Here is a 19,707-nt window from a genome sequence, read left to right as displayed (position 1 = left end):
CTCAGCGACGCCAATGGCGAGAACGGTGTCTTAAAGTGGATGCCATAGGAGCCCACAAAACACACCCGTGCCCCGTTACCGCGTCTCTCCACCACACTTCTGATGAGGCCCAAATCAGCCTGTATCATCTGTCGGTAAGTCTCCGACGTCCCTGATCCAAGACGTCGAATCACTCAGTTTGATTCGTAGGAGACGTCGGAGGAAATGCATACGGTCTTATCAAGGAACAACGTGCGATTTCTGTACCGAGAGGAATCTACAATGTGTTTTAAGTCAAGAGACCGACTTTCAAGAAGATGGCTACGAGCCGATCGTCCCTCGCCGAATGCATGCTCTAACGCACAAGTCTAAGCTGCTGCCGCCTCTGGACTTGTGCGAGGAGTTGATCAATCTCTACTTCCGCTACATCCATGTTTCATTCCATGTCTTGTTTCACCAGCCGTCCTTCTTGTCCGCCTTCAAAAATGGCTCCCTCTCGAGGATCCTCCTCTTTGCCGTCATCGGTATGTCAGCACGCTTCTCACAACACGAAAGCTTAGTCACGACACCACCTCGGGAGCGAGGCAGACCTTTCACCAAAGAAGCAGAGCGCTTGTTGAATCTACACGACATCTCCCTCACCACCATCCAAGCTTGCTTGTTGCTGGGAGCGTCTGCGGTAGTCGAGGGAGAAGGGGCAACGGAATCTGTTTACTTTAGCATTGCTTGTCGCATAGGAATGCTCCTAGATCTTCCCAACGCGCCTGTCACAACCCGCATCCAGCAAGAGGTTAATATTAGAGGTTAGAAAATCGATGGGAGACCTTGCAGGTTTTGATACTGACCTAGCATCAGTGTGGTGGGCGTTGTACGAAACGGACACGTGGTCATCGACTGGAGTGCGATTGCCGAAGATGATGCCGTTACGCAATGTCCCGCTCCCTATGGCGGAGAGGAGATTTCTCGAACTCGCATCTACCGCCCTGCCGAATCAAACCTTTATTGCCAACCGAGGATCGCCGAGGGCGAAATCACATGTACCACAGGACTCGTTGATCGCACATTCGGTGGTCGTGAACCAAATCTTCTCTCAGATCGACGAAGTTAACTCGCGGGCTGTCTCAGGTGATCTTCAAGGTGCCGAGCTCACGCAGGCCGTCGAGCGGGTGTCGCTTGAGCTGGATTCCTGGGCCTCCAGCCTCCCGGATGGAATGACTAACACGCCCGAGAACCTGGCGTACTGGGCAAGTCAGGGCTTCGGCAACGTATTCGTCGTCCTCCACATGGACTATTGCCACCTGTGCCAGCTCCTCTTTTACCAGTTTCTCCATGGCAGCGCGAACCAAACATATCCGCAACACAACCACCACGACGATATTTACCCTCAACTGACGACAAGCCAGTACGCCCAAAAATGCAGACAATACTCCACCGACGTGTGCAAACTCATCCACCTGGCGAGCGAGACACCGGGGGCTGAACTCCTCAATTCGATCGTAGGCCACGTCCTGACGATCGCGTCCACCGTTCAACTCCACATCCTGCTCTTCAGCGACAATGCGGCTGACACACAGCGCGCGCGGAGACTGCTCGAGCGCAACTTCGAGCTCCTGACCCGCTTGAAGACGTACTGGCCCTGCATTGACATATCGTTCGCCCGGTTCGAGGCCTTTCATAAGGCTTGCTTGCGATGCCAGGACGATTCGCACTTCCAAATGGATCGATGGATGCTCAAGTTCATGCTCGAATTTGCGGCCCCTCTGTCCGAGAGATACGAAGACGAAGGAGGAGGAGGGGGTGGTGGTAGCGGGGATAGTTTTCAGCGCCCGTGGTCCTTGATCAGCAATGCCGTCTAGCGGTGTGGAATGAAGTCCCTTTACGTCTGGGCTTAATCTGTTCGGATACAAGCTAAATTGAGCGCGTGCCCAACCGCGCAGCTGCCTCCTACTTCTCCAAGATCTACGATCTCTCGACATAGGCCAAATGACTGCACTCCATGCCCGAAGTGCCGGATTTACTTGGGTGGGCGACGAGATGCGTTATCGCTCGACTAGGGGACAGCGGGGACGGCTCAACCAAAGGAAGAAAAATCCACGTTGACGAAATGGACGACTGGATAGAAGAGGCCGTGGGGACGTGAGCGTGGTAAGTTTCGCGAGGTGATCTCGGCGCAGGGGGAGAGAAGGAGAAGATCTGGCTGGACAATGCTAAATACACCACGACTGGAACGAGACAAAGACGATCCTGCAATGTCGGAAAGGGGTTGGTGGGTAGGTGGTTGTCTATCGAGAAACTTTCTAATCGGGTTGGGACGCCAAATGGCTGTGTTTACATACTGAGTCCACTGCAGTTTTGCCTGCTCTGAGTCCCTGCTACAGCTTGGCCGATCTCTGGCGCCATTCGCGTCTGGGAGCATTCGTGAATCAGCCCGTGGACTTCCAAGCCTAAGCCAGATAAATAACTATAACATGCGTGCATGGTACGGAGTACATACAGGCGAAAACTTGCATAGTGGGCAGTGGCAGTGCGGTGGCCGACACAGAGGGCCCCTATTCAAGGGAGGTACGGGGTCAACGGAAAAGACCCGCCTACCTCGATCGTCCAAAGGTCGCTGGCTCTGCAGGCTTATTGTCGAGGATCTCCTCAATCTCCTGCATGGTCTTGTCGTCCAACTTCTCCAACAGCTTGAGAGCTTTGCAGTTGTCCACGATCTGCTCGACCTTGGTGGCTCCGAGGATGACGGTGCTGACATTGGGGTTCTTTGCACACCACGCCAGCGCCAGTTGCGACATATTGCCGCCCAGTCGCTCGGCAATGGTGGTCAACTTCTTGACCTTTTCGATCTTGGCCTTGCCCTCGGGCTTCTGAAGGGACTCGATTGTGCTGCCGAAGAAATCTTTATGGTTCGCGAACCTTGAGCCTTCGGGAATGCCGTCGTTGTACTTGCCCGTCAAGAGGCCGGATGCGAGCGGGGACCAGATGGTCGTGCCGTACTTGTACTCCTTGTACAGCGGGGCATATTCAACCTCGAATCGTTGACGGTGGAAGGCGTTGTACTGGGGTTGCTCGGCGATGGGGGCAATGAGGTTGTACTTCTCTGCAATCAAGGTGGCTTCGGTGATCTGGGTCGCCGACCATTCGGAGGTTCCCCAGTAGTAGGCAAGGTTGAGATTTCGGATGACCTGAGTGAAGCCCTCGACGATCTCCTTCATCGGGGTAGCATAGTCAGGTCGGTGGGCAAGGACGATATCCACATATGGTTGTTGAAGACGGTCCAGGGAGCTCTTGAGACCTTCGACAATGTGCTTGCGGGAGAGGCCACGGGTATTGGGTTCTTTTCGACCTGTGCCGAAGAAGATCTTGGTGGACAAGACATACTCGTCTCGTGGCCAGTTGAGTTCCTTCAGGGCATTGCCCATTTCAATCTCGGACTGTCCATTGGCGTAGGTCTGTATTTGACGTGAGTAGTGTCCCTGGAAATGCCCAAGGGGAAAGGTTCACGCTCACCTCTGCAGTGTCGAAGAAGTTGATTCCATGGTCCCAGGCGGCTTGTAAGCATCTGCACCACAATGTTAGCATGACCTTGCAAATGCGCGCACACGACATACTCTTTGACAATGTTGCCCTTCTGGGTTCCACCGTATGTGAGCCAGCCGCCTGTTCGCGCGGTTAGCCATTCCATTCCATCCCAACCCTGGGGAACAAGGCGCCTATTTGCCTACCAAGCGAAAAGACCGAGACCTTCAACCCAGTAGGGCCGAGGTGACGAAATATCTGTTTGTGAGATTGCCGTCAATAAGTGAAGCCCAGCGCTGGATGGAGGAATACGCACCATGTCTTTGGGATCGAAGGCGGATCGGACAGCCATGTCTACTGACGATCTGGAACGAGACTGAGGTTGCGAATTGCGTAGACTTCGGGCGAAGCTGTAGATGAGTCTTGGTGAGCTTGGTCGCTGCAGCAGAAGCATATACCAACGGTAAAGGAAAGGTTCGAGAGTGTAAAATGCGAGGGAGGAGGCAGAGCGAAAAATTGATCGCAAAGAAGAAGAGGGAGGGGCCACGCTATCATGACGTCTTGAGATTGGTGCCTTTGAGCAATGGATATTTGCCTACTAGTTACATACCCCTCGACCACACGGACATTAGCTATCTACACTCCATCGCCGTGGTGGAGTTGGGAGTTGCAAGTTGCGACATGACCAGGCATGGGGCAAGGAGAGCATTTCCCGAAATTGGTAAGCCGAACACCACAGATCGGACAATTGCCGGTGCCCAGTTCCGTGGCGATTGATCAGCTTCAAAGGGGGGATTCGGGGAATTGTCCCATTCGATCATTATTATTAAGTCATCGCCAGATCACGTTCTGCATGACCCAGGGGCGAGCGAATACAGCGCAGGGCAGCAGGGCTCCCACAGACGGTCCAGCCGATGCCAGGCACGCGGGCTGGGAGCTTTCGCCGAAACTTTCGTTAGGATATCAAGGGCCTCAGGGCACTCGCAGCAATTTTCCAGTGGTCACTTTAGTCAGGAAGAAAAAGAAGTCGAAAGAATCATGATCATTTGGCTAGCATTCGGCCGGCACTCCTCACGACTGGAACAGTTCAGGCAATGCTCCCTTCCCTTCTACCACAACTTCCTTACTGTCCAGCTGCACCGCCAGTAGTCTGACCGGCTTGGAGTCGCTGGGATTCCTCCACATGTGCATGGTCCCTCGCTGGACAAAGATGTCTCCCCTCGCAAGACGCCTCTTCTCTCCAGAATCCAGCTCCAACTCCACTTCGCCCTCAAGCACGACACCATAGTCGATGGAAACGGTGCGATGCATGGGCGACTTCGCGCCGGGATCCATGTCGACCACCCGGAATACTGACCCGCCCCGAATGGTGATGCCGGGATGTTTCTGCAGGTAGGCATTGTAGGTGTCCAGGTCAGCGTTGCCGTTAAAGTCGGCGGGTATTGTGTCTGTTGCGTATGCGAGGCCGAACCCTGAAGCAGGAGAACCAGGGAAATTCAACCACGACGGGTCCGGGGACATTGACCCTGTAGCAGAAGTGCTCGATGATGACGGGTCGGCAGGATCAGCCGTTGCGAATATAGCTACTCCGTCTACATTGTGCGTCGTAATGTGCCGGGAGAACTTGGGCAGTCCTTCCACTTTGGTCGACGGGTCTGTCATGGTTTTCGTTTCGGGCTTATGGCCGATCTCTCCGTCTTAGGACATCAGGGTACGCGGAGTGCTAATCTATTGATGTGGCGGGTAAGTTTCGTCAAGAATAGCCATGGGGGACACTGTTTGGACGTGTGGACATTATATCCTTCCTGACGATGGTGCCCAATCGCTCCTGTCAAAATGACTGCCGAACACAGCGGGCGGGAGAAATGATTCCCGAGAGGAAGCGTGGGGCTGGACACGATCGTGGGGAACTAACGACGCCTGATAGAAAGATTGGGGATGTATGTATGTATGTATGTATGTCTCGCCCCCCATCAGTCCCGCGCAAGGTCTAGTTGGTTAGTTGGCGAGCTGCAATATTTTCGATTTCGGACCGCTATTGCCTCTGTTCTAAACCATATATATCTCAGATCTTGGGTCCATCCTCCTTCGATGCAGCCGCCGCCAAAAAACTCTCATCAACCCTCAGCACCCCGTACTGCGGCGCCGAACCGGCAACACCGACCTCCATGCAATATTCGTCCCAGTGTTTGAGAAGCTCCTGCAGCTTTTCAGAGTGCCGTGCCCCCAGGTCGTCAGTCTCTCCAGGATCGCTCCCCAGGTCGTACAGCTGCCATCTCCCGGGCCCAAAGGGCCTCGGGATCATGACGGCCTTCCATTTCCCTTTCCGAAGGGCCTGGCGATCAAACAGCTCCCATCCCATGACAGAGTCGTCGCCATGGATGTACTGCTGCTTCACCGGGTCGGACAGATATGGCACCCAAGATGTCCCTCGCATGGGGACGACGGCTCGGTCTCTGTAAGTGGTCCCCGGATGTTCAGTTCCTGCTAGTTGTAAGAGAGTCGGAGCAATGTCCATCACTGTCGCGAACGATCGATCAAGTTTGCCGGCCCGGGATGACGTTAATGGCGGATACCTCAGGATGAACGGCACCCTGATTCCACCTTCTGACGAAAAGGACTTGTAAAGCCTCAGCGGGGCCATCGCCGCAGACGCCCAGCGCGGTCCGTACCAGATGTAGCTGTTATATCGACCCATGTTCTCGTAACTGTTGTCGTAATATCGATCGATGTGGTCAAAGATGTTCTCCTTCACCACGGGATATGCCTCCAGCAGCAGTCCCTCGGCCCCGTTGTCGGACATGAACATGACCAACGTGTTGTCGTATTCGCCAGTCGATTTGAGATAGGACATGACACGGCCAATGTTCCGGTCCATGTTCTGCACCATGGCGGCGAAGACCTCCATGGTCCTCGAGGAGAACTTCTTCTCGTCCTCTGTCAAACTCTTCCATTCTTTACTCAGGGGTTTGTCGAGCGGCAAAGCAAATACCTCGTGGGCCTTTGTCTCGGGGGAGATGATGCCCAGTTCCTCAAGACGTCGCAGGCGCTTCTGTCTCAACACGTCCGGGCCTTCGTCGTAAACCCCTCGATAATCTCTGCAATCTTCCTCCGGAGCCTGCAGGGGCCAATGAGGCGCCGAGTAGGGCAGATAGGCAAAGAACGGTTTCCGCCTTTGATCCTCGCTTCTCTCTTGGAAATACTGCAGCAATTTTGACGTGAAGGACTCCGAAGAGTAGAAGTCCGGACCCAAGTCAGCGACCGAGACGGGCTTGTCATCTTCGGCATAGAAAGGGCCGTTGCGCTCCAGCAAATCGGGGACCTTTTCCTGGACCTGTGGCTCCCACCCGTAATGATTCGCGCCACCCTGGAGATTGTCAGCAAGCATTTTGATGGTTGCCGACATGCCTCATACGGGAAGCAAGCTGAATGATCGGTCGAACCCTCTCTTGGATGGATAGCGGTCCGGCGTCATGCCCAGATGCCATTTGCCCGACATGAGTGTAAAGTAGCCGGCATCTCGAAGGAGCTCAGGCAAGGCGGCGACTCGGTCATTCAGGTATCCTTCATAACCAGGTTGGCCCACTTGAAACTCTTTTATCGTCTCTATCATCGTCCCTAGGCCGGCAATGTCTGTGCATTCACGTTAGAAAGATAACTGTCAGACCGACATCTAGGGCTCCACTTGCGGTTATCCGTGCCGCTTAACAACATGGACCGTGTCGGCGAGCACGCCGCTGCGGCATGAAAGTCGGTAAGTCTGAGGCCATCATGGGCCAGGCTATCAATATTTGGTGTCTTGATTTCCCCTCCAAATGCGCCCACGTCCGAGAAGCCCAGGTCGTCAGCCACGATGACCAGGAAGTTGGGCCGCGTGCCTGCGTGAGGCCTCTCAGATTTGTCGGCCATGTTGCAGATGCTTGACGAACAGCACGCGATCCCATAAACGAATCGAAAGAGGCAGGCGGCTTTGTCAAGAGACGAAAAGGGTTGGGCCCTATTGTGAAGCCTGTAATAGCCTGTAGTTCAGCCTGCCGCTCGGGAAAATGCGGCGTGTGGTTGTTCCGAGCGGCTTGGCATTGGCAGCCTTGGGCCCGTGAAGAAAGGTTCGCTGCTCGGTAAGACATGGCAGGACGTAGACAAACTCATTCTCGCTCCTTTTTTTTTTTTTTTTTTCCCGCAGACTCCCAGGAAGAAACCTTCAATACGCCGCGTCTGAATGAACAGCTGCCTTTCAGTCCCGCACTAGAGCCCGTTAGAGAAGAATTGACAGAAACCTGTGTAGTCTTAGCCATGATTCAATTTCCTTTTCTGCAATCGATTCGAGGTACGCGGGGACCGACGCTCAATTGACCTTCAGGAGATAGGACAGCCACTTCATACAAATGGCACTGGGCTCCTTCGTGCGCCGTCAAATGTGTGCGAACAAGATTCTTTGGAGCACCAGAGATCGATATGGATCCAATATGAGGAACATGGCGAGAGGTCACCCCTCTGGAGGAAAAGGGGGCATCAGCCTCGCCTTGGCGTCTTCCCAGCCGACATCTCTACAAGGTCAATTGGTAACTTCTGGACGGGAAATTTGCCTTGGCTATTGCATGAGAGCGGCATATACGATACCAGGGGGCCAAAATAGGCGCCGAGGCATGTTGTCCTTCTCTTTTAGGACCTTGCTGCGATGCATGTGCCTAATCGCCTGCGCAGTACGATCGACGATAAGAGCTCGGACTTCAATTATCGTGGAGGAATTTGCAGCTCTTCCGGCGCCCCAGGTATTACGCAGAATGTGGGCTTGCTGGATCAACGACTGACTGTTGAATGAGTGCGAGACAACATGAGAGTGTTTGGCGGAGATCCATCTCGCTTTCACCATCTCTGGCCACAGTGCTGGTGCATATTCTGGGCGGCTATTTTAATTACGCTTTCACCAGAGACCCATCATCGCCGGTTCAATGGTAACTCCTGGCGCCGCAACGGCCTTTGGCAATCGCCTGTCCAACACGACTGCCGCTGGTTGGCTAACTGTCACGAGCATGCTTGGATGTGTGAACAACACCAACGGTTTAGAGGCGAATATCATGAACTGAATGCAGAGGCAGAATGCGCAAAGACTATTTACAGCATCACAGAATGCATCTCAGGTCATCATCTCTCGGCTATCTCCAAAAGGGTACGCGGAGATCACGGGACTTTTCGGCCCAACTGTCGACAACGAAACGGTGTTTCCAGAATTGCACATTGTTCGGCCAGGCAGGGAATTTCATCAAACGTCCCGGTCTTGTGGGTAGTAATAGCGCCGAGGGCTGCGCGTTTGCAGAAAAGGGACAAAATACCTGTCTCGAGGCGCCGTTGCTTATAAACGCCGTATTCGCATGTCCGATCAACTCCGGCGCCACTTGGAGAGCACAAGCTGGGGTGTCTGTCTGGGAATACAGATATTATGGTGAGCCCGAAAAAGACTACAAAGACGCGTCCCAGGTATATAGATCATATTTACCAATACTGCAACAGGAGCCTATCCCAATGTTTTCGCGCCTGCCTGTCCTGGGCCACCGCGGCACGGTCAAGAAGTCTACGTCTACGTCCTGTTCAATTCGACAGCCAGCGCAATGGGACAAGCTACTGCTCTACAGGAGGTTGCGACAGGACGGTACCTTCGTGAAGCTTGGGCAACGTTCACTCGCGACCCTGCCGGCAGGTTTTCGCAGAAATTGCACTGGCCGACGGTTGGCAGTAAGAGGACCAATGTGATTGCATTGGCATTGAATAGTACCGTAGAGGCTGTGCAAAGTGCATATGAGAACGATTCGTATCACTTCAGTGTTCGGTAAATTTTCACCGAGATGTTCGACCAGGGGAGGAATCTGGGCGGCAAAGCCTAATTATGCTTCATATAGACAGGGGAGCTCCGAATTTATGATGAGTTTGACCCCCTGTTCATATGCAGATCGGTTAAAGGCGGTGCAGAAATAAAACTTGGGCGAACTCCCGACACGGTCATGAAACAGAGCCCGGATTTCTTCTGTCTTTTGCCGTTCTTGATCATTGTCTCCTCCTAGGCTGTGAGCCAGCCAGAGAAAGGTGAAGCTGGTGTGAACGCTTGGTTTCTGCGGTTTGGGTCAAAGCTCCTCGTCACGCGCAAACGTGCTGCATTCCTTTCACGAGAGGATCCGGCCGTGCACGGACAATTCCATTTTACGCACACGTTGGTTCTTCTCGCGTTCGGCCGTCTCAGGGCGCACGAGAATCTCTGACTTCCAGCCGTGACAGCTTCTCTCTCACCTCTCCATCTCCTTGGGACATCTGTTGCTCAGTTGGCTCAGACTGGTAGTTTTGCCCCATTGCGTTTTGACGGGGGGGAACAATCACTTCTTTGAGAACATGGGAACGTCGTCTTGAAATTTGGGGCCTGGGCAGGGCCACCGGGAGAAACCTCTTTGTTATGACGAGCAACAAAGAGAGACAATCCTAACAAAATCACACCCAGACTCCGCAAGCGGATGCTCAGAGGGTTGGTAATCCTCTTTTATATCACTTCAGTCCGAAGAAGAAGGCAAAGGCCAGAGCCGTCAAAGATTCTCTCTTCCATCGCCTTTTCCTCGTCTTTTGCGATCCCCAATATTTCCTACCACTTTTGCTGCTTCTCCCAGTCTGTCTCTTACCTCTCCCACGATGCGCGCCTTCACTCTAGGCATATCGACCGTCGCCGCCATTGCGGCCCTCGCAAGCCTCGTGGCAGCCCAGGCGGGGCCAGAAATCACCGATCCCGCTGTCCTGCCCCCGAGCGAAGCCGACGTGGAAACATCCACTCCTGAACTGACGCCGGATGACGAGTACTTCGTCAACGAGTCGGAGGGGGCAAGGCTAGCCAAGAGAACCCCGCCGGCCGGCGTGTACATCTGTAACAACAAGAACTGGGTGCAGCCATGTTCCTGGAACAAGCTCACCGACTCGAAGTGCATGGACTTTCCTTCGGATGCCGGCTCGTCTGTCGGGGTGAGTCGACTGTCACTCTTCTCTCCCTTGCAATTGTGATTCCCCTTTCGATCAGTTTGAGTTTTGCTGACTCGTGATTGAATGTCTCTTCCAGCCTCCTGTCGGTTGGCAGTGTAAGATCTACTACGCCAAAAACTGCGCAGCAACAAATGGCATGACGGACGGCAAACTCACGTACCCCGGCACGGCGAACTTGGGAGCCCTGTACAATAACTACAACAAGCCGGCGTCTATCAAGTGCAGGCAATGCTCGCAAGGAACAAACTCACCTTGGTAAGTTCTGATGCTTTTCCCTCCTTTGCCGCTCTCCCGGCTCAACACACTTGGGACAACGGACTTGGCTAACCATGAATCTTGGCTTTTAGTCTCAACAACAAAGCTCCAGACTGGAATGAGGCCATGGCAAAGGCTGGATATGGAGGCGCCAACGGACAGTGCTCATCTTGGGTGTCCGGCAAGGTTGTGCACTCATCTTGCCTTCCAGCACCCAAAATTTCCTAGACGACTGACATATAGGAGGAGAATACAAGAGTGGGAGGAACAAGGCTGATTCGCGTGGTTTCTGGCTTGACGTTTCTGAAGGAGGAATCTCAATGTGCTGTCGACCGGAATTCTTCGGTCTGTGGGCCTGGTCAATGCATTTGTTGCAAGGCTTGGGATATTTCGAAGTTCAATCTAATGCATTCTCGAGTCCTTGGACGGGCTGATGGATACCGAGGCCGCGATCTCATTGTCAGCCTTTCAAATTCATATTTCCCGTGGTTTCTGGAAGGAGAGTCTGTTTCCCGCTCACTGGCCGAAGAATGGAAGGGGATTGGGCGCCGTAGTATTGTAGTTTGGCTTGGGTGATTCACGACTCTCGGTCTCATGACCATCGGCGAAGACAAACCATCATTCCGCTAAGAATCAAGATAGATGTCCAGCTGTGGTCACCATACCTCGAAATTCTGCCAGACCGCTGAAAAAATCTTCCACAATGTCTCCTTTATGTGTTCTGTTTGTCCATTTTCTGTCGACAATTGACAATTCTGACAGAGGTTCCAAGTGGTCACTGTTTCAAAGGATGTTGGAAAGCGGCAGCGATCCTCGGCTTATCTCATACTTTGTTGTTGTCTTTGGATGATTGTCAACTGTCGAGTCTGTCGAGTTGGAGACAGATAACGTTTTTTTTTCCTTTTCTTTCTTTTCTTTTCCTTTTGTTTTGTGGGCCCCAGCGGGTGTGAATATTTCGCGTTTATGTCCCCTAGCCATCCTCTCCGCTGCTAGACCCTTTTGGATACCTAGGTAGCTTCTGCCGGAAATCAGGTGTCGATTCCTGTGCAAGAAGATCACATGCAAACTGGCCCACCGCAAGCCTCTTAAAATTCCACCTTTCACCAATTTATGCTCACTTATTCTCTCCCAACAATGTGAAGACACCCCTCTCCAGGGGTTAGCACAGTGAGGGAGCAGCTCGTCTGACAAACTGTAGTCTAGATTGCCATTGACCTAAAGCTTGTCTCAATATCATCTAATCTTCCAGCATCTGCCCAATCTTCTCTCTTCTGGAGAGTGATGGCAGAGAGAAAGGGGGTGACAAGCTAGTCAAATCTGTCGTGAAATAAAAAACCTGAGGTTCGAATCGACTTTCGATTAGGATCAAGGACGGTTTCTCTCGGCAAGAGGTTTTGTTTCAGAGAAGTTTTGTGTGATTTTTGCTGCTAACCTTGGCGAGAGCTTAGAAGGTGCAATTGAAATGTGGTGTTGGTGAGGGTTGTCATCCATCACCCAGCCGAATCGAAGTGACACAGTCTGACGCAAAATACACGCTGTATCCAATATAGCTAAAGAGGGCTCAATAACAACGAAGGCCACCCCTGTTGTAACAGTGGACTTGAAGCGTGCGACTTATTTGTTGACTTTCGACTTCATGGTTGATGCATTATTCCTCTCCGCCTTGCAAAGTTTGACTTGACGTCTGACCGAAGGCCCGCCACGTCTGGCTGCAGGCGACATCTGCCTGGACAGTTTGCAAGGTTGGGCTGAATGTTATCGGGCTCTAGGGCGAAATGCTGGACGAAGCATTTTGAGAACGGTGTGAGAATAGGATTCTAAAGAGGGCGTCTATTCTTAAAAGGTGGAAGGAAGGGAAGTGTCAGGTTTAATTCCTTGGCCCTTGGCCCCAACAACTACACCTTTCAACCTTTTACCCGTCAGAGCCAACTTCAAAATCCTCCTCGGATATTATCCCCTGGTGATTCTCAAAATGCCGCGTCAAGCCTTTCGCCAAATTCGCTATGGTCCAGACAAGTGTTCTCCAAAAATGACGCGTTCTATACAGAATGTCTCCCCAATAGCTCTCGAAGGTGAACAGGGAATTTGCGGTAAGCAATAGGTTTGAACCGTTCGACAAGAATCTCCAAGGGACATGCATCGCGATCCAGGCTTGCCTGTTCGTAAAGCCAAACCAGGCATATCTCTCTATCTTACCAAAGGGACGAGGTTTGGGGGGTCCAACGAAAAGGGAGGTTGAGAGTGCACCCTTGAGTAGCCCAATGCAGCCCCGTGGCGAGGCTGGCAGGGTAGACAAGGCTGAACCACGTGACACGGCCCCACTTTCGCCTCAAGTAGACTCATGACGTCATGCATCGAAAGCATCCACCGCGGCGCCGTCACACCATAGTACTACGAGTATATTTCCCAGCCTTGCCATCGAACCATCAATTATCTCGTTGCACGTCTGCTGCAATTGTCACGATCAGAGATATAAGATGCCTGCAACTACGAGAAGCAAGACTAAACAGAATCAGACACGTTTAGAAGACTTCGAGCCGAAGGAGGAAAACAAAGCCCAAGGCCAAGGCTCCAAATCTAAACGTGCTGCAACTACAAAGAGAAAGAAGGAGACTGAACCGCCCTCCAAACGCAAACGCAAACAGCCTGACAACCAAACGAATGCAGAAGACGCTGATCGTCCAACAAAGAAGCAAAAGCAGAAACAGGCCTCCCTCAAACCTGAGGAGAACATGTCGCCGCCGGGGGGCGCCACCAAACCCGTGCTAATAAACCGGGCGCCAGTCCTGCAGCTATGGGCCGCATGTGTGTCGCAGGCGCTTTACCCCGCGCTGCCATGGGCCACGCATTTGAGCATCGGCTCTGCAATCTCCACACTATGTGCCATCGCTAAGGGGCGCGCGATTGGACTGATTGAAAAGCCGTCGGACGACCCGGCCGAGAGGGCAGAGAGAGAGAGGAAGAGACGCGCTGCCGAGGAGGGCGCCGACGACGAGATCAACGTCATGCGGTTCAGACTATTGCTAAAGGACGGAGGCGCGATCGTCTCGGGCAGGCCGCAGAAGGCCAATGAAGCGTTGTTGAGGAATAAGTTCGGACAGGGGGACGAGTACGAGAGGACCAAGAGGGCCATGGAGGAGGCGATCGACACGTGGAAGAACAGAGGCCAGAAGAAAGAGTTTAACGTCAAGGCTTTTCACATGTACGAGGAGTTTCGTCCGAATGTACAGCGGGGGCAGGGCGGGTGGGGGAGGAAAGGTGAGTTGAGGCCGGAGAAGATAAGGGAGGTGGTGGCGAGGGAGTAACTCATGCGCAAACGAAAATGTTCGGCCTAAAGGGCGGCTTTCCGTGGGGAAAGGGGATTCCATGTCATGGGTCAATATATATAGTCTATTAATACTTGGGATTGTAACCTACATTCATCCTCCATGGACCAATGGTTTCGTCTATCCAGTCTCCTTATCAACTTCACGTGCGAGTTCACAGCGCTGTCATTGATTCTTAGGTGCCGAAAAACAGTCCTCTAGTTGAACTTTCCTCTCTTCGACAAGGGAGTCGAGAATCCTAGATTGCCCGATGTCCTCTCATCTTCAAAAAAATACATCGCCGGACAACCGAATGGGTAATTGGGACAGACTCACTCTCCATTCTCAAAGACGTTCACCAACGTGCCTATATACGGCAGAATCTCGACGTGAAACTCGTCGCCGTGCCTGATGGTGACCTTGGGCTTTCTGACGACGCCAACTCCGGCCGGCGTGCCCGTGATGATCACCGTGCCAGGAGGCAACGTCGTGCCCTGCGACAAGAAGCTGATTAGGGCAGGGATGGAGAAGATCAGGTCGTCGGTCTCGCAGTCCTGGAGGACCTGGTTTCCGTTCTTCAGGCCGCGGAGGTGCAGCTTCGACGGGTCTGGGATGAGTGAGGGAGACACGAGAGCCGGGCCGATGGGACAGGCGCCGTCAAAGCCCTTGGAGAAACACCACTGGCTCTGCGCGAACTAGGCCGTGCGGCTGGAGACGTCGTTGCAGGCTGTGTAGCCCAGGACGTGGTCCATGGCATCGGCCTGGGAGACGTTCTTGGCGGTCCTGCCGATCACGACAGCTAGCTCGGCCTCGTAGTCGCCGCAGTCGTCTTGTTGGGTCAGTCTGGGTAGTATCGTCGGCGCTGGCCACGGGTCTCCCAGCGATGTGTTTGGTTTCCTGTGCCCCAATTTTAGCGCGAATACGAAGACGGTCAGTCCTGGTGTGGAGAAGCAACCAGAAAAGAAGAGAAAAAAAAAAAAACTCACATGAAGACTGTAGGCACGGTGGGCAGCGCCATGTTTACTTCCGCCGCGTGCTGCTTGTACTTTTTGGGGGGATGGTTAAGCAATCCTTTCTGTCACAGCCTAGGATATGGGCCTAAGGTACTCACATTCAACCCAATACATCGAATAGTCCCAACCTCAGACATGGCCAGAGGAGACAAGACTCGATCGACGACGGCAGTGGTCCCGGTATCCCTCCCCGGCGACAGGACGGAGGAGCCAGAGAAGACACTGACGGGAACGTCGTGACCTCTCCGCAGAGCAATGCCGACATCGACGTTGTCATCTTGAGGCTGTCCAATAAGGACCTTTGATGGATCTGCCCGTGGGACGAAACGAACTAGCCCTGACGGAGAGAAGTGAGCTGATAATACTTCAACGGTACGGGAGAGGGGCAGTACGTTTCCACGGCAGGTCAGCAGCCAGCTTTCTGAGCATCCTGTGCCCCTTTCTAAACCCCATGGCCTGACCCTGACCCGATATATACAGAAGGAAGACCAAAAAGCGCGATGAAACCATTGCGGAGACGAGAAGCGGGCGGAAGCATATCGGGTCGGACTATCAATGTACCGAACGAAGCCTGTGGTGCCTCTTCCGATGGGCTTCCAAGGTTGCTCACCACTGCTGCCCCGCCACAAATCACTGCGTGGGGACGTCTCAACAAAGGAAAAGGTCGAGATTTGCTTCGAATGATCAGCCAGCAGAGAGAATTCAGTGCCTCTTCAGATAAAGTTCGATATCCCTTGATGCTGCGCGGGATTCGGGACCGCCATCTCTTTGCAGGCGACGAGAAGGGTTCATGATATAAAAGGCGCTGGGTCAAGCCGTTAGAACGGATTATCTGACTTTGTGGGGTATTCATCTCACGGACAAGATCTCCTCTAAAACTGCCAGTAACAAAGACGCGGCTCGACCTGTGCTTGGAGAAACTATACATCTGATCCATTCTATCAGCCGAACAACGATGGCGACCTCGACATCAGGAGAAAGCGAATATCGCCAATACCTCCCGGACCTGAGCATCCCGCGCTTCACGACCATGGCGAAACAAGACGCCCACGTCTACGCCACGGCGTTCAAGGAGTCCGGGATCCCGCCGTGGTTGTACGCCCTGTACAAGCACTGGCTGGAACTGCTCAAGGAGCCGTTCAAGGGCGTGACCAATGACGGCGTCGTGCGCCCGGGCATCTTCAAGATCCAGGACGAAGGCGTCCCCATTGACCGCATCGTCGCAGCGGCGCAGGAGCTCATGAGCCAACTGACATCGGCGCAGGTCGCCAAGCTCTCGCACCACATCGACTCGCCCGAGTGGCGCACCTGGTCGAATCCAGAGTTCCTCCTCAGTGACAAGGGCATCCGGCTGGACGAGCTCGAGCCGGCCGTACGGGACGGTGTGATGGCCGTGCTCCGCGCGACGCTCTCGCCCGAGGGCTACGACAAGGCCGTGGCGGCGATGCGCATCAACGGGTTTCTGGGCGAGCTGGTCCAGGGCACGGCGGTGATGAACGAGTTCTCGTACAACTTTGTGCTCTTCGGGCAGCCGTCGACCACCGCGCCGTGGGGGTTCAGCTTCTACGGCCACCATCTCTGCCTGAATGTCTTCCTCTACCGCACCCAGATGCTCATCTCGCCGTGGTTTACGGGCGCCGAGCCCAACATCATCGACGATGGGCCGTACAAGGGCACACGGATCCTCCACGAGGAAGAAAAGCTCGGTTTGCAGCTGATGCAGTCGCTGCCCGCTGAGCTGCAGCGCAAGGCCCAGGTGTACAAGGAGATGAAAGACCCGGCCATGCCCGAGGGGCGGTGGAACCACGACGACCAACGCCACTTGTGCGGTGCCTACAGAGACAACCGCGTTGTGCCCTACGAGGGCACCCTGGTCTCCTCGCTCACCGCCGACCAACAGTCCCTCGTCGACCAGATCCTCATCCAATACCTCCTGTACCTGCCGCAGCCCGCGCGCTCGATCCGGCTAGACCAATGCCGCGCCCTCTACCACGAGACGTATTTCTGCTGGATCGGCGGCTTCGCCAGCGCGGACCCATTCTACTTCCGCATCCAGAGCCCCCTCGTGCTCGTCGAGTTCGACCACCACAGCGGCGTCTTCTTGAACAACAAAGACCCGGCCAAGTTCCATATCCACACCCTGCTAAGGACCCCGAATGGCGGGGACTACGGGTACGCATTGAGGCCGTTATGCGAAGGGAGCGTTAAGCAGGAGTTTGTGTGGAAGGGCGACAGGGAGTGAGTGAATCTCGAGGTTGATCCCGGGGGGCGGGCGGGAGGTGAGAAGGTGACGAGGGGCGACAAGGGACGAAAAGATAAACCAACTGGGGAGGAGCGTGCACGAGCGGCAAAGAGGAGAGGTTGAACATCCGGCTGTTCAAGAAAATACAATGACCTTGGCAATACATGTGTTGCATTGGACTGCGTCGGTAATGCATGCACTTCTTTGTGTTCAATTTGAAAGCACCGCACCTGATGTTTGGTAGAGGCTCCAGCCGTCTCACCTCCTTTGCCATCGGACGGCCAGCAAGACGACGCCCTCATGCAGTGAGGTGAGCACTACAATCTACCTCAGGCCTGCACGAACAGCCACGCCAAATCAACCCCATTGTTGAGAGAAGCTGGACAGCAAAGAAGATTATAGAAGTCGCCATTGTCGTGATTGCATGGAAGCCCTCTTTCTGCATTCTGGTTAGACAGATCGTCTCCAGGTCTTTGAACGGGGAGACTCGGATCTTGAATGATTGAAATGGATGTATTGACCAAGATAGGAGCACCCTTTCAAGTCCGTCGCTGATACAGGACCTGCATCTTCGAGCCACGGACAAAAGACATTCCATACCAGCTTGCTTTGGCTCCAGACGACCCAGAGGTGATTGATCCTCTCACCCCCCGGAAAGCAATGTACTGAACACTTGGAAGGGATTCGAACTGTTCATGTTTGGTGTTTGCTTGCTTTGCTCTCATCTCAAGCACACTTCCGTGTTTTACTCCGCCTCAGGCGAAGACGATCCGCACAGCTTGCACGGTATTAGGGTGATTCGTGAATGTGACAACCAAGGTCTTCCCAGTCTCATCGAAATAAGGATGCGGCACCGCAGCGTATATTGAACTCCCCGGCGTAATCGGTGTCGCTTGGTACAGCGTTGTCGGGTCTGACCAGGGTCCTTCGGGTCGTTGGGCAGTTTTCAGAAGCACTTTCGAGTTCATCCAGTTGTCTAGCCAGGGAAAAAAACACAAAATGTTAGACTCGTCCTCTGGTCCGGGTAAGAACGCATGCGCGACTACTTACCACAATACACGAAGAGGTAGCATCCAAAATAGTTGGACCAGACCACTTGTCCCTGGTTGACCTGCCAGAATACACTTTCCTTCTCACCAATGGTTTTGCCATCGAGCCTGTCATTCTGCCATGTCTCACCGTTCCAATACTCGTAGCAGCTGACGTTTGTGGCTTTGTCCGCACGGACTCGAGTCAAGTATACCCAGGGATTGCCTTGTGGCCCGTGGCCGTACGCATAGACGTATTCATTCCACCGCAGCGCGCCGACGTCTCCGTACCAAGGTTCGCACCTGGCATCCCACCAGTATTGCGGAGGCAGACGGCGTATTTGCGGAACAGGAGGATATGCTGACGTGTCGAGGGTGATCGAGGCGACCCCGGCGCCAACAAGATTGTTCGTGCCGTTGGGACGGTGATTCAGGAGGAAGAACATGACTCCTTCGTTCGGCATGGCAGTTTCGACCACATTGGTGATGCCTAAAGCGCATGTGGCCGCGTCCTCTCCGAAGGAGGATATAAGCGGGCAGAACTGTGGCGGGTAGCCTTGTGAGTCGAGGACAGGGTCCACAACCACAAGCGGATTCTGTGTGGCTATCGCGACTGAGTCGCTTGTCATGCCGCGCCATGTATCGCTATAGTTGGCATCACTGTAGAGGGTATCCCCGTAACTCAGAAGGACGTACTGGCCGAGTTGACCTTGAAATCCCAGGTCGCGTTTGACGTAGGTTGTGGCACTATGAACGTCTCCAATGGAGTCAACACAGACTATGCCTATGCTGGGTGGATATGGCTTGCAAGCGGCTGTTGTGCTGGGAGTATTGACAGGAGCTGGTGCAGTGTCTGTCGGCAGCAGCGAGCTCTGGAGCAGAGATGTTAGGTTGGAAAATATGTACATGTAAGTAGTAAACAGAGATCCATGGAATGATTGGGCAAGACGATTTTGGCATCACTGCATGCCTAGTTCACGACAGACAGATCTTTTGAGGTGAGAAAGGAGCACGAGAGGAAGTGCTCGAGCCGGGGTTTTACATTTTCAGTATATTCTCACAGGGACGCTCAACAGCACGAGAGTATTGCGTAAGTGATTGATCGATCAATTGTGAAAAGCATACGGCAGGTTGAAGATAATAGCAAGTGACACAAGCAACTCTGAATACTAACTAGCAAACAACCAGGCACTGTTCCTAGTGTATTCAAGAAACGAAACAGGGTGCGGCAGAAAAATTCATGAGTGCCACGCACCTTGAACAATAACCGGCAGGGATCTGGTATTGTTGGAGAATTTGAGACACCATTGCCATCGTCGTGATGCGTGGGCTTCTGTGTAGAGGCGATGTCTGTC

At 53.6% G+C, this 19,707-nt stretch overlaps 10 protein-coding genes across 10 annotated transcripts; 5 read left to right on the top strand and 5 right to left on the bottom strand.

Annotated features, from left to right (window-relative positions):
* Positions 1-325: 325 nt before the first annotated feature.
* Z519_01515 (uncharacterized protein) lies at positions 326-1,835 on the top strand (the record flags this gene model as incomplete). Its single annotated transcript, XM_016759272.1, has 2 exons — positions 326-782; positions 835-1,835. 2 exons carry the CDS (start codon positions 326-328, stop codon positions 1,833-1,835), a joined length of 1,458 nt encoding a protein of 485 aa, XP_016624600.1.
* Positions 1,836-2,567: 732 nt separating this feature from the next.
* Z519_01514 (uncharacterized protein) lies at positions 2,568-3,847 on the bottom strand (the record flags this gene model as incomplete). The annotated part of the gene is made up of 5 exons (XM_016759271.1): positions 2,568-3,428; positions 3,487-3,538; positions 3,588-3,636; positions 3,702-3,753; positions 3,812-3,847. The coding sequence occupies 5 exons, from the start codon at positions 3,845-3,847 to the stop codon at positions 2,568-2,570; spliced, it is 1,050 nt and encodes a 349-aa protein (XP_016624599.1).
* A 719-nt stretch (positions 3,848-4,566) lies between these two features.
* Z519_01513 (uncharacterized protein) lies at positions 4,567-5,157 on the bottom strand (the record flags this gene model as incomplete). The annotated part of the gene is made up of 1 exon (XM_016759270.1): positions 4,567-5,157. The coding sequence occupies one exon, from the start codon at positions 5,155-5,157 to the stop codon at positions 4,567-4,569; it is 591 nt and encodes a 196-aa protein (XP_016624598.1).
* A 403-nt stretch (positions 5,158-5,560) lies between these two features.
* Positions 5,561-7,404, bottom strand: Z519_01512 (uncharacterized protein; the record flags this gene model as incomplete). The annotated part of the gene is made up of 3 exons (XM_016759269.1): positions 5,561-6,862; positions 6,911-7,128; positions 7,167-7,404. 3 exons carry the CDS (start codon positions 7,402-7,404, stop codon positions 5,561-5,563), a joined length of 1,758 nt encoding a protein of 585 aa, XP_016624597.1.
* Positions 7,405-9,104: 1,700 nt separating this feature from the next.
* Z519_01511 (uncharacterized protein) lies at positions 9,105-9,326 on the top strand (the record flags this gene model as incomplete). The annotated part of the gene is made up of 1 exon (XM_016759268.1): positions 9,105-9,326. The coding sequence occupies one exon, from the start codon at positions 9,105-9,107 to the stop codon at positions 9,324-9,326; it is 222 nt and encodes a 73-aa protein (XP_016624596.1).
* Positions 9,327-10,167: 841 nt separating this feature from the next.
* On the top strand, positions 10,168-10,992 carry Z519_01510 (uncharacterized protein; the record flags this gene model as incomplete). The annotated part of the gene is made up of 3 exons (XM_016759267.1): positions 10,168-10,491; positions 10,586-10,764; positions 10,857-10,992. 3 exons carry the CDS (start codon positions 10,168-10,170, stop codon positions 10,990-10,992), a joined length of 639 nt encoding a protein of 212 aa, XP_016624595.1.
* Positions 10,993-13,241: 2,249 nt separating this feature from the next.
* Z519_01509 (uncharacterized protein) lies at positions 13,242-14,069 on the top strand (the record flags this gene model as incomplete). The annotated part of the gene is made up of 1 exon (XM_016759266.1): positions 13,242-14,069. One exon carries the CDS (start codon positions 13,242-13,244, stop codon positions 14,067-14,069), a length of 828 nt encoding a protein of 275 aa, XP_016624594.1.
* A 332-nt stretch (positions 14,070-14,401) lies between these two features.
* On the bottom strand, positions 14,402-15,535 carry Z519_01508 (uncharacterized protein; the record flags this gene model as incomplete). Its single annotated transcript, XM_016759265.1, has 5 exons — positions 14,402-14,755; positions 14,786-14,966; positions 15,056-15,114; positions 15,181-15,419; positions 15,475-15,535. 5 exons carry the CDS (start codon positions 15,533-15,535, stop codon positions 14,402-14,404), a joined length of 894 nt encoding a protein of 297 aa, XP_016624593.1.
* A 502-nt stretch (positions 15,536-16,037) lies between these two features.
* On the top strand, positions 16,038-17,324 carry Z519_01507 (uncharacterized protein; the record flags this gene model as incomplete). Its single annotated transcript, XM_016759264.1, has 1 exon — positions 16,038-17,324. The coding sequence occupies one exon, from the start codon at positions 16,038-16,040 to the stop codon at positions 17,322-17,324; it is 1,287 nt and encodes a 428-aa protein (XP_016624592.1).
* A 755-nt stretch (positions 17,325-18,079) lies between these two features.
* Z519_01506 (uncharacterized protein) lies at positions 18,080-19,260 on the bottom strand (the record flags this gene model as incomplete). Its single annotated transcript, XM_016759263.1, has 2 exons — positions 18,080-18,300; positions 18,375-19,260. 2 exons carry the CDS (start codon positions 19,258-19,260, stop codon positions 18,080-18,082), a joined length of 1,107 nt encoding a protein of 368 aa, XP_016624591.1.
* Between the last annotated feature and the right edge of the window lie 447 nt (positions 19,261-19,707).

This window comes from Cladophialophora bantiana, assembly GCF_000835475.1.
Source record: "Cladophialophora bantiana CBS 173.52 unplaced genomic scaffold supercont1.2, whole genome shotgun sequence".
NCBI lineage: Eukaryota > Fungi > Ascomycota > Eurotiomycetes > Chaetothyriales > Herpotrichiellaceae > Cladophialophora > Cladophialophora bantiana.
Note: the sequence above shows the minus strand (reverse complement) of the source record. Positions and strands in the feature narration are given on the sequence as shown.